The sequence below is a fragment of the Dermacentor silvarum genome, chromosome 6 (assembly GCF_013339745.2).
Source record: "Dermacentor silvarum isolate Dsil-2018 chromosome 6, BIME_Dsil_1.4, whole genome shotgun sequence".
NCBI classification, from domain to species: domain Eukaryota; kingdom Metazoa; phylum Arthropoda; class Arachnida; order Ixodida; family Ixodidae; genus Dermacentor; species Dermacentor silvarum.
This window is the reverse complement of record NC_051159.1, coordinates 96,426,958-96,439,719: the sequence shown is the minus strand read 5'-3', so window position 1 is coordinate 96,439,719 and position 12,762 is coordinate 96,426,958. Positions and strand designations below refer to the sequence as shown.

The 12,762-nt window shown below is 43.9% G+C and overlaps 1 protein-coding gene across 1 annotated transcript in view; it reads right to left on the bottom strand.

The window, feature by feature from the left end:
• The window catches only part of LOC119455719 (protein timeless homolog), a 317,713-nt gene that overhangs the window by 286,926 nt on the left and 18,025 nt on the right, over nt 1-12,762 (bottom strand). Inside the window, exons 7-9 of the mRNA XM_037717145.2 lie at nt 6,972-7,040; nt 3,771-4,038; nt 1,511-1,728 (exon numbers count right to left, since the gene is read on the bottom strand). Of these exons, the coding sequence (XP_037573073.1) occupies nt 1,511-1,728; nt 3,771-4,038; nt 6,972-7,040 (555 nt within the window). The remainder of the gene's footprint in view (nt 1-1,510; nt 1,729-3,770; nt 4,039-6,971; nt 7,041-12,762) is intronic.

Below are 12,762 nucleotides of genomic sequence, written 5' to 3'. Positions count from 1 at the left end.
AGACTTCCAAGAAAAGGTTCGGAAAGCAACAAGAGAAAGCTTTTCGCAGAGAAAAATTATTTTTCATGAAACTCCCTGCAACATTCGTAAAATCGTAGAACGAGCCCAAATTCATAAACTTTAAGGAAAATTTGGAAGTGTTGGCAGGTATGTAATTCACTGGTGCACCTACACAAATTTTCGTCGAGTTGGATAATGTTTTGCCATTGCACCCTGATGTTGTCACAGCCCATGGACATCCCAGTGCTAGACATGGTCACAGTGGCTTAAGTTCTTTTGACAAATACTGTACAGTATGGCAATGATTATTCTGATTAGCATTAACCCCTTAAATGTTTTATTATTTTGATAAAAAGTTACCTTATATTGTTTGTCTTTTTATGGCTTGTTTTCATATTTCACGCCATTGAAAACCGTTCTAAAGCTGTTTCAAGCAATTTGCTTCATGTTTTAAGCCTGAAAATCTCATTTTACCTCTTCACTATGCAATATATATGTCTTCGCTTTCTGAATCATCAGTTTCGATAGAATCGACGAGAAAACTATCATCATCCTCTTCGATTGAATAACAATACTCTAGTATATCGCTTTGACTCTCAGTTTCCCTGTCAGAGTCGACCAGTGACTTTCTTTTGCCCGCGCCACTTATGTGCGAGCTGTCAGTGGCAGACACCATCATTCCAAATCTGCCAAAACATGCAAAAAGCACGGAATCCCAAAATGCGATCTTTGAGTGCTGACAAAGTGCTGCCATTGATGTAGCAGAAAAAAAAGACCACAATAAGCGCGCCCCTTCAGCGCTGACAAAATGGTTGCCATCTATGTTGTAGAACATGAAAACTGAATCAATGCGGCCTTCAAGGAGCTGAAAAAGTGCATACATCTGTGTCGTAAAACAAAAAAGAGTGAAATAACCGCAGATTTCCATTGCTGGCGCTGCAATTATTTATGTAGTAGAAGAAAATCTAAGTGGACATGCTGAGTTCGTCCAAATCACTTTGAAAACGGGATTATGGTCATTGATGAGCTGAGCTCGTCCAAAGCAATATTAATCAGGATCGTGCTGACAAGCTGCGCTCATCTAAAACATTTAGGAGTTAAAGTTCTGCATATTTACAATACTACAGATTATGGACTACATATATGTTCAAGTAAAAAATAAAGAGAGAGAGAGAGAGAAACGAAGAGGGAAAGGTAGGGAGGTTAACCAAGGACGTGCCCGGTTGGCTACCCTACACTTGGGGAGGGGGAAAGGGAAAAATAAAGACTACACATTATACTATATATGGTGATTCCTGTCTAGAAACCATACTTCAGTACTTCAGTCAAAGATGTGCAGCATAGGTAACGAATAGGCATTATAAAATATTGCAGTTGGCCATCTATTCTCACAAGAACTGTTCCCATTTGATTTTCAGAAATTGCAACTTCCTTTAGCCTTCCTGAATGGTCACACAGAACAAGTTGACATGCCTAGAAATAATGCAAGAACATAGATGGGTCTACGAACCTCTTTGACCAGATACGAATCTTGCCTTTGTCAGTGACCATCATTTCGTAATACTGTTCAAGCTGCGTCTGCACGTAGTGGAATGCCTCTTTACATATGGTCTCACTAACAAGACTGACATCAAAGCCGTTATGACGATTAAACTCCATGAAGAACTTCAACGCCCAGAAGTAGTAGCCTTCATCGTGTGACAGGGCTTTCTTGCGTTGCAGGAAGCTCTGCAAAATAGGCACAGTTACTGTGATTGACACCTCTCATTTCAGCCATTTTTACTGAAAATACCACATTCTTTTGCACAACACAAGCTGGGAAGTATGCACCCTGCAACATTTATGAGGGAAAAAAACCGTTCAGTTGGATCTCACTTGCTAAAACAAGAAAACCCCTACAGAACCAACAGTACATCATCAGCACCAATACAGTAACACCTCAATACCACGATCAAACCCTTTAATAGCGATACCGGTTTTAACAATATACCAAATACAATAATTAACAGCCAATGCACTGTCAACTTTTTTATGTGTTCTATGGTAAAATAAACCACTTACTACAAGGCTCCCATGCCGCGTTATCGGTTATAACATTTAAAACCAGCAAGTGAGTGTCTGCGCTGAAAGGAAAAAGAATGCAAAAACCTCGAAAAAAAAATTAGGCAGCTTCATCACTCCCCGCTTTTGTGCTGCACACCCTGCACAGCACGCCTTTGTCACATTGCTTCGGGGAAAGGAAGGCATTAGCAGCTTCGTCGCGCCCGCCTTTTGTGCTGCGCACTCCACATGGTATGCCTTCGTCTTATCGCATCGCGGGCCTCGGTTGCACCTCTCCCATCTCCATTCCGCCCCTTCGCTGATGTCGTAGGGACAGGAAGGGAAAGAGGAGAGGGGTGATGAAGGCATGCCGTGCGGGGTATGCAGCACAGAGGCGGGCGTGGTGAAGCAGCTGGAGTTTTTTTTTTTTTCTTTTCATAGATTTCCGGTTCCTTTTCTTTTTCACACAGACACCTAGTAGCCAGACTTAATATTTAAAGCCAATAATGCAGCATGGCAACACTGTAGCAAGAAATTTTACCATAAAACACACACAAAAGTTCACAGTGTAGCAGCTGCTCATCGTTACATCATTACTCGTGTTAAAACCAGTACTAATACTATAAGCAGGTTCGACCGTACTTCTTTCTGTCTACTTAAAATGTTTGAATGTTCATCCTCTCTGTGTTTTTCGTACAACCCAGTTATAGCAATATCCGTCATAATAATGGGATTTTCATGGCACTTGAATATTGTGACAAGTGGGTTTGACTGCATAATGAAGCTGAATGGGGAATCAAAATTACCGTACTTTATTATACTTTGTGATAAATATTTGTCAACCCATATGGCCAATAATGCTTGCTGAGGACTGGGGGTGGGCTTAGTTACCCAGAGGTAAGCCAACGGCTCTGTAAAAGCTCACCGAAACCCACAGAAGAAATTTTATAAATCTGCACATGTGTCGACAACTAGAAGAAAGAAAAGTAAACCACAGAGGGACAACTAAGATTTAAGCGCACATGCACAAAGCCTGCAGTAAGCATAAACATACAAACAGAGCAGCCTGCACGGGTTTAACCCTTTATAAGATTAACTTCTCACTGCCTAGCATCAAGTTTACAATTTGCAGTGACATCTGAAGCATGATTCCAGACTGAGAAGCACTATCCACTGCCCTATGGCCAGATGTTGAGTAGCAACTTTTGCACAGATCAAGCCACAGTTTTGGAGTAGAAAATATCTGCAAATCTTCATGCAGCATGCAAATAAGTGGTGTCCAAAATATGGCGGCTATGACATGTTGCTGGCTCCAGCAATCGCTTCCGGTGCATACAGCCTGCAAAAGCATTGCCTTTGAGATCTGTTTTTGTTACTACAAGGAAGTAGTCACTGGGCACTGGATTCGAGCACCACCTATTAGTAAATTATACCTTTGCCCTGCAGTTTGGTCCATGCTAATGCTTTCTTGACAAAGGATAGTGATACGGCTATAATAAACGAGGCATAGCTGCACAAAGGCTAAACACAGTGAAGTGCGATTGACGGTACTATTAGAAGTACTAGCATTAAACCAACGCTTACTGATAGACTGCGCAAATGCAGACTAGAGTACAGTGCTATCGTGCACAGGCTCGCATGACATACAGAGGCTGCACTGTGCTAGGCTGCGGGAATTTAAACTTGCAAATTTCGCAAGAAGACCGCAAGAATGCCAATTGCGCAAATACCTTGACTGTTCGCATCATGGGATTATAACACCACTTGAGAAAGTCAGTGCAGAGTCTCTTCAGGAACAGCCGAATGTTCAAGGTGGACCTCCTCATAATGTCGTTTGCTTCTAGAACAGGCCTTCTGTTTTTTGGCTTGGGCTTGAATGGCTTGGATCGATCAAAGCTCATTTGGGAAAGCTTGGACAGAGTGTCATGGGCAACCAAGTCACTGTCACCAATTCCCTTCATGTTTTTCACGGTAAATGTTCCACCAAAACGAGGGTGCCTGACAGAAAAACATAAAAACAGCAGTGTAAGTACTTGAAAGGGAAACAAACTCAAAGCTGTAATTGTCAGGTACGAAGGCATCTTCACCTGGACAGCCTCCATTAACCATTGTTAGCTGACATATTCTAATGCTTCTCTCGGTCAACTCCCTCACTAAAAACTGCATGCCTTATGCCTCATATTTTCTAGCATTTCCTCCCATTCCACTTTCCGACTCATAGGCACAGCAGCATTGAGAGACATTTGCTTTTTGGTTTTTTAGCACATGCAGCCTGCTGATTTTTTTAGTGGCTTGATCCGTTTTTGACTGTTGGATCCAGAATCTGAAATGTTTGAGCCCTGCTGATGTGCAGCTGTCATTATTTTGACTATTCATTCATAAATTCCTCATTTACAAAAACTAGGGGTGTGCAAATATTCTCTATTTAGAAACAAATTCAAATAATGAAAACCAACTGCAAATCGAATAGAATATTTTTTGAATATGATTACTATATTGGTTTTGCAAAAGTGACACTTTTTACAGCGAAGCTGTTAGCCTCTCATTGGTTAGCATTTTTCGTGGCATCGCCTGTGGGCAGAAATGTGGGCCAGTCCCTGAGGTAGTGCAATACCGGGCTGACCTGCGGCGAAAGTGAAGCAGGCTTCAAGCACGTGGCAAAGTGAAGCGAAAAGTGCATACATTCTTTGGAATCACGCACACAACATATAGAACAGGTTCGATAAAGAACAAGGACAAAACAAGCAGCCAAACCACATAATTGATGATAAGGTGCTCCTGATAACAATGCGAATCACATAGCGCTCCCGGCATACGTTTCCAGGTAAAGATTACTGCTGCGCAAGTTGCAGCAGCAACCGCAGCTACGTCATGGGGAGTGATGTCACTAGCCTTTCGTATGTAAAAGAACCAGCCTAGCAACAGATTTCATTGTTGTTGCAGCACCACTATGGGTAGGCAACGCTTAGTTAGGACTGCCGAGGAGCAGTGTGAATACGAGGGGCGGCAAAGGGAAAAAGAAAGAGGAATATGACCAGCGGCAGGGCACTATCAAAATTACTATTACTAGCATTACTCTAGAGCACTAAAGCATTGCATACCCCCCCAGCATTTGTAGTGGTGATTTTCACCACAACCAACCAACCAACCAACCAGATGCACGACAAAAAAAAAGGAGCAAATTTATTGCACAGTAAATAACTTAAAAGAAAATTATGCTTTCTGATTATAACAATTCTCTCGTACAACACTTTTGCTTCACATCATCATAACTGCAGTTATTTATAGTTTTCAAAAAGGAAGAATAGCTGCTTGACATGCTCAGGGAGCAGCGACACCTTCCTGCATGTCACAGTTTCTTCAGACACCGAAAATAGCCGCTCACTGGACACACTGGTGTCTTGCAACCAGCAAGTATCTCTTCACAAGCCAAGCCAACAGTGGGCACCGTGTTTTCACCACCACTCACATGGACCTTCTTTTTCGACAAAAATTTCATCATGCTTCTGGCGCCGAAAATTTCAACCAAAGCTTCTGGCGGTGAAAACTGCTGCCAGAAGCAAGTGAAACTTGTTGCTGGTTGATTAGCTTATCAAAGTCTTTCCACAGTGCAGACGTGGAAGGAGCCTCTTCAGAATCTTTCATTGTTGAGGACATATCTGGGTACTTCGGTGTTTAAATATTTCTTGCTTCTTCTAAAGCCAGGTTTTTAATCCAGTTCGCCATTGAAGCATCCTGCTTGTACTCAACTAATTCAGAACGCTTCGTACCGCTGATGTGAAGATATCGTCTACACGGAATGGAACTGGAACCATATCTTTCCTCGCAGACCCTCAAATTCAACAAAATGAATTTTTTTCTCATTCAAATTTGCTTTTTCCAATTACCCAATAATTCGGGAAGTATTGCGGCTCCTTACATGGAAAAAAGATTTATCGGTGACTGCACGTATTTGCCCAAAAGGTTGACTTTCAATTTAAGAGGAAGCTTTGGCTCGGGCCCAACTCCGACACCTATTCAAATACATGTAAAATGCATTTGAGAAAGAAAGTTGAATTCTAGTGACTGTTGGAAGCAGAATTTTGATTTAAGGCATGAATTCTTATAAAGAATTTTTTTTAATTGGTATGTCTGAAAAAAAAAATAGACGCACAAAGTTTACAATTTTATTGCTCTGCACCAAGCACAGATCTGTAAACTGCATCCGTTAGAGCATCGAAAGCGAGCAAATTTGATATATTGACTTATATCTTGCATAAATTTTTTTAATTGTTTACAAAAGGTATCGCAAAAGTCCTACTCACAAGTTAATGGTCTGATTGAGCGCCATGTATAGTATACATCAATTTTGTCCACTTTAGATGTACTATTCGATAAAATTTTTAGAATTGCGGTATCATTTTTCATTGCTGAGTTACAGAGTTGTAAACTAGATAATATTGGTTTCCGAAACATTTTCTATTTTCAACAATCTTTATTTAAAAAAATTCACGGCCTGAATCAAAAATTCGCTACCAATAGTCACTAGATTTTAACTTTTTCTTTTAACTGCAACAAAGCTCATCACATTTGGTGCGGTGGTTGCCGAGAAAAACGATTTGTCCTTTCCTATGCATTTGGATAGGAGCCCCCGAGTTAAAGCTTCCTCTTAACAAAATTTTGATGCAATGAAGTAAATTGCCGATTTTACCGACTTAGTTTTATAGAAGTTTTACTGTACACTCGAATGAAATATTTGAAATTTCCAACATTCTCACTACTAACAAAAATGCTTATTCTTGTTGCGAGATAGCACGGTGGTAATTCCATGTTAAAGTTATGCCAGCCTTCCATGCTGTAACTGGATCAAAGTGTATCCCTTACAAGCTTAAGCATGAAAAAACGAACAGGATTCAATCATGTGAAAAGAGGTAAAACAAGAATAAAAGTACCTGTTTGTCCTTGCCTGCATTTGTATCTTCTTTCTTGCGAGCTCCGCTTCCCTGGCTTTAAGAAGTTGTCTGAAATGCAGCAGGTCAAAAGTGTAAGTAAGCTCTTGCTCTTGCAAAATAAATTTATTCTGATTCATGTACCCTTCAATATGTGCTTTTTACACACAATTTTGTTTTGTTATGACCTATGCATATATGCAACATGCTCTTCTGTTGCTTGCACACTCATGCAGTTTCATGTATTGTGTGTATGCTAATGTATGCTTTGTCATGTTTTATTTATTACCTATGTAAGCAACTTCCGTACCCACCCCTGTAATGTCTCGCAATGAGATTGCTGTACATACCGTATTTACTCACATAATGAACGCACTCGCGTAATGAACACACCTTCCACTTTTTCAATCAAGAAGTGTGTTTTATCTTTTTCTCGCATAATGAACGCACCTTGAACTTGCCGCCATGAAGTAGGAGAGAGACGTTACGATTTGGTGTCCGATATGGCATCGGCGGGTACGACTGTATCGGATGCCTAATCGTATCCTCTCTCTCCTACTTTTATTGTGATAGCAATGATATGGCCACTCCAGACGCAGTTTTGCCATCGGCGCCAGCAACTGCAGCTCAATCTCGCGCGTTCGAGCGAGGAAAGCGGGGAGGAAACGCGCCGTATTCCATCATGCGCATGGCACCAGGGAGGGAGGGGGGCGGCGCAGCAACTACGCATTGCGCAATAGCGCTCACCCTATCTTGAAAACGATCTGCGTCGGGGGTCAAGTCTAGGTGCGACGGTGTGGTGTGTGGAGTGCGCGACAAGGTGCGGTGGATTGAGACAACAAGAAGCTGATGACAAGGAGAGCATGCACCAAGGCAAATTCCGTGCTGGCTGAAATACGACATCGAATAGCGTCCGGCACAAGAAACACGCGGCACAAGAAAAGAAACTAAAAGGAAAAAAGCCAATCCAATCAGAAGAGAACACGGAGCTCCAGGCAGCCAATGAGCAAACGACGAATCGGCCAAAGCGGCAGAAAAGTGAGCCGCGCTGACAGAAGGGGGGGAGAGTTGCAGAAGCAGCACCAGGAGAAGGTCGGCCACCGGACTGGGGGTTGAAGACGGGCCGTCGGGATCCGCACCCGAGCCACCAGGACTTCACCCGACCGGGGCCTCCTGTCAACCCATACCTGGGAGTCACCACTCTGCCCAATCGTCAACTGCTGCCCGAGGCCGGCGAGCGTCTGCGCCCATGAGCAGAACGTGAGTTGTCGGGCTACGGGCCCAAGTTTCACAACCAGCTGCCCGGCCAGCAACCAGCTGCCCGGCCAAAACGCTGCCGCCGTCTGAGCGTGCCACCAAGCAGCTTGTCTTCTCCCTTCAAGCCAGAGCTGCTACACTCTGGTACCTCGGTCAACGATAAAATACACCAACCTTTGGAGAGATCGACGCCACATCTTGAACCGCCTCATCTCCGCTTTTCCGCGTCGAGACTGTTGTGCGCCCACACGCTCGCGGCCTGCCAGAACTTGCCTGATATCGTTAGCATTCTAGCTCTGAATGTTTCTTATTGCGTGTTTTTCATTGAGTGTTTGGATTATAATTTTCTTTTCGTTTTTATTTATATTAAAAGTTTTGTGCATGCAACAAATGGCTTTGCCCTCAATGGGGTTCTCGGAGGCTCTACCTCAGAGAACCGTCTAAACCATTAAATAAAAGAACCTGTCATCACAGACGGCGGCTTATACCTTTGTGCGTGCTCCGTTCTCACCGCTAAGTTTGCATTGAAGCAATACACAGTACGAAGGTCACTTCGCTTGCTGTTGCTGCCACGCTTGCTCACGCCTGCGTTTTGACAGCGAGTGTCCGCGGTCATCGAGTGTGATGTGTTGATGTTTGCCTGTGCACGCTGACACCATGCTTGTTAATTTACATAGTTAGAGAATGTTTGCAAGTCTATACACCCGATAAAACTACTATCCTCACTTCGTATAGGTGTCTACGCATTTGTTATCGCAGTCAATGGTTCACCTTTAGGGTGAAACTGCAACATTTTTAGAGGCGGCCTCAGAAAAAAAAAATCACTCAAAACTTTACCCTGCATAATGAACGTAACCCCCAACTTTGCGCATGTTTTTCTGAGAAAAAAGTGTGTTCATTATGCATGTAAATACGATACATGTAAATAAAAGATATTTTAAAAATGGCCCGTGGATCTGAACAAGAAGAGAAAGCAGTGAACTGAAGTTTTTGACAAGAGCTACACCATAACAAAAAATTGTGAAAAAACTACTGACAATTGCCAGACTAATGGCCGAGTGCTCTTAGAAAACTATTTGCTTTATATTAAAGCAATAATGCACTTAAAGGCATATGTTTGTTAGAGTGATAATATTTACGTAGTGTTTATTGTTTCATTGCATAATTTCATAAAGAACAGTGCCACTAACCAGCACATGTGTAGCGGTAGTATAGGTAAGTGCCAGCATGCAAGGCGACTTCCACCTTCAGCACCCACAGCCACCACAGAGGGAGAGGGTGGTGAGAGAAGAGGAGGGCTGCCTTTCCCGATTGCTCCACCACAGCATTTAAACCTTCGGATGGCCCAAAGCTATTGTGCGACAGCATGTGTGTCTCAAAGAGTTATCGTATTTACTCGAATATAACGCATACCTTTTTTCCGATAAAACGGGTCCAAAAATCGCGTGCACGTTGGAATCGAGTACGACCCTAAATCTGCGTTACCATATCGCCATCGGCATTTCAATACAGCCTCGTACGCGCTTCAAGCCTAGCTGCCGTAGCTTCCTTCATGTGCTGTAGTACGTGTGCTTAGGCATTAATCTACCATCTGTCTTCCCGTTTTCTGCATTTGCTCTATCAGCATGAACTGCCGAGTTCATCGTGATGCCGCATTTAAAAGGAAAGTGATCATGTGAGCGGATATGGAGAGAAATAAGGCCACGTCACGGGAGTTCGGAGAATCCGAAACCTGCGAGCGGGACTGGCGCAAGGAGAGGATTTTCGCTAGCAAAACAACATGGAAGGGTTTCAGTGGCCCAAAGCAGAAAGTATTCTGCGACGATCCACTTTGGCGATACGATCGCCTCGGCTTTATCTGGAAGCAATCTGCGACAAGGAGTCCGCGCGCACTGTGTTTTCGCCGCTTATCGTTCGCGTTGAAGCGAGAGGTGTGTTAGCGCGAAGGTCAATTCGCTTGCCGTTGCTGCCGCGCTTCGTCACTCCAGCGTTTAGACAGCGAGTTTCCGCAGTTTCCGCGGTCATCGAGCAAGATGTGTTCATGTTTGCTTGTGCGCGCACGACACCATGCTTGTTAATTTAGATAGTAAGCGAATGTTTATAAGTTTATACGGCCGATAAAAAGTACTGTCCTTACTTCGTATAGCTGTCTACTAATTTGCTATCGCAATCGATGCTTTGCCTTTAGGGCGAAACTAAGACATTTTTTTTTTTTATTCATCGCGACTTCAGTGCATCGAGAGTAAATTTTATTTGTTTTTCTCCCAAATGAGAGAATGTTTTATTTCTGTGTGCGGTACTGTAAAGTGTTTTTTTTTTTTTCTGTCTTTTGGTCTCGGAAAACGGGTGCGTGTTACAATCGAGGGCGCGTTAGAATCTAGTAAATACGGTACATAAAAGCTGGTGTTTGGTGGCGACCGCGTCCCACACCTAGATTGCGCAAGAGCATGCACCCTTCGCATCGGCACGGAAATTGCGACCACCACCAACCACTACAAAACAGGCAAAGGAGCCAAAGGAATCTATTCGCCTTAAAATCTGCATATGAAAAGTCATTTGGATGGAAAATTGAGAATGCGTCTTACTAGTTAAAACCTGCCATTTCAAGTTAAAAACAATAAGTGAAGGTTTTCCGCACTGACCTGTCCCAAGTTCATTTTTGTGCCTTCACAAGATTAAAAATGCTGTTCCTTTTACACTAGAGATAAGGCATATAAAACAGCTTGCTTAAGCTGATTTAAAACTAATACTATTTCACTTAATAAGCTTGCAAGTCAGTTTGATCAGTCAGTTGGTCACATTGACATGTGCATGGAGTAATCAATTGCCAGCCTGTGTTGCAATGGGGCTGTACGCAAGCTACACGGCTAGCTTCAAGCTCAAAGCTGTTGAGTATGCTTTCGAAAACGGCAACTGCGATTCGGGAAGGTACTTCGGCATCAATGAAGTATACATCCACTATTGCAGACGACAGCACGAAAAGCAGAAGGCTATACCAGCATGATGCACTGTACATTCTGTGGACTGAAGACCAGTCACTACCCACAGGAAGCAGTGCTTGAAAATGTCAGAAGCCTCCAGATAGCTGTGCTAGTATATATAGATGAATTGAAATACAGTAGACTTCCATTAACGTGACTCCAGTTAATTTGACTTGTTTAATTCGATCCCGACTCGAAGGTCCCGGCCAGCGCCCATACATTTCTATGGGCCCAAACATTCATTATTGCATTCCTAAAATCGGCCATTGACAAATAATTCGAACTTGACCAGTGAGCACGCACCCGCCAGACCCCTAAGGTGAGCCTAATAGCATCCCCTTTATTGGCAGTGTCTGTCTTGCCGGAGCTTAAAGGACAGTGAAGGTGTGAACACACGTCATCTCCTGCCAAAAACGCTTATTTTCGGCCTGCCCTGGGAAGATTTTCAAGCAATAACTGTAGGTCACAATGTCTGATTACGATACTTACCTGCTTGTGACACGTGCCCTTTTTTTTTTCGGGAAGATTGGGCCGCAAATTGCCTACGCGGTTTAATCGGATACAAAAACAAAATCGCATTCACGGCATTAGGATGATTTATCACATAACCCTGATTTATTGTAGCAAAACTGATTAAGGAAAAAGCCGTGATAGCGCAACACACTTTGTTTGCTGTTCCAGCAAACACTCTCAAAATTTTTTTTTACAGTTAAACCTGCTTATAACGAACTTCCATATAACGAATTTCTGGATATAACGAAGTTTTTCTATTCCCCGCCATTACTCCATAGAAGCACATGTATTTGAGACCTCTACGTAACGAAGTGGCAGCAGGAGACCCCCTCGATATAACGAATTTTCCCCTCCGACAACCTAGAGATTTCGACCCAAATTTTGTCATTTTTGTGCGAGCAGCAACCGGAGGCACCTTCTCCGCCGCGACGGAATGCGAAGCGAGCGTACGTGTGCCTGCGTGCATGTACGAGGCGGGCCTGCATCTCTCGACCCGGCGATCTTGCCGCCGCGGGCGTGACCTTTCCCCTCCCTTCATTCAAACCTGATCCTGCCGCTGGCTGCAGCTGGCCTGCCCGCCAAGCCGGCACTCTCTCGTTTTCCAGTTGATGTTGCCCACGCGCTGGTACACGCTGTGACACGTCACACTCGATGAGCGCGGACACGCGCTGTCAAACGCTGGCGGCGTGTGGAAGCACCGCTGGAGAAGCAAGCGAAGTGACCTTCGTGCTGTTCTCTATCGCTTCAACGCAAACTGAGCGCCGAGAACACAGAGCACGCACAAGGCTACGAGCATGGATGAAGGAAAAAATTTTTTACCTCCATGGCTACGAGCCGCCGACGCACTTACACTACTGCTAGACTCTGCCCCAACACAGATCGCTTTCAAGATACGGCCCGCGCGCCGCGCAGTACGCAGTTGATGCCAGAATACAGTACAACGCCGCCCCGCTATCCCTCCCCCATCGCTCCCTCGCCGGTGCCTCGAGCGCAACGGAAGAAGGCGCGCTTCCTCCCTGCTTTTCTCGCGCGCGCGAGATTTA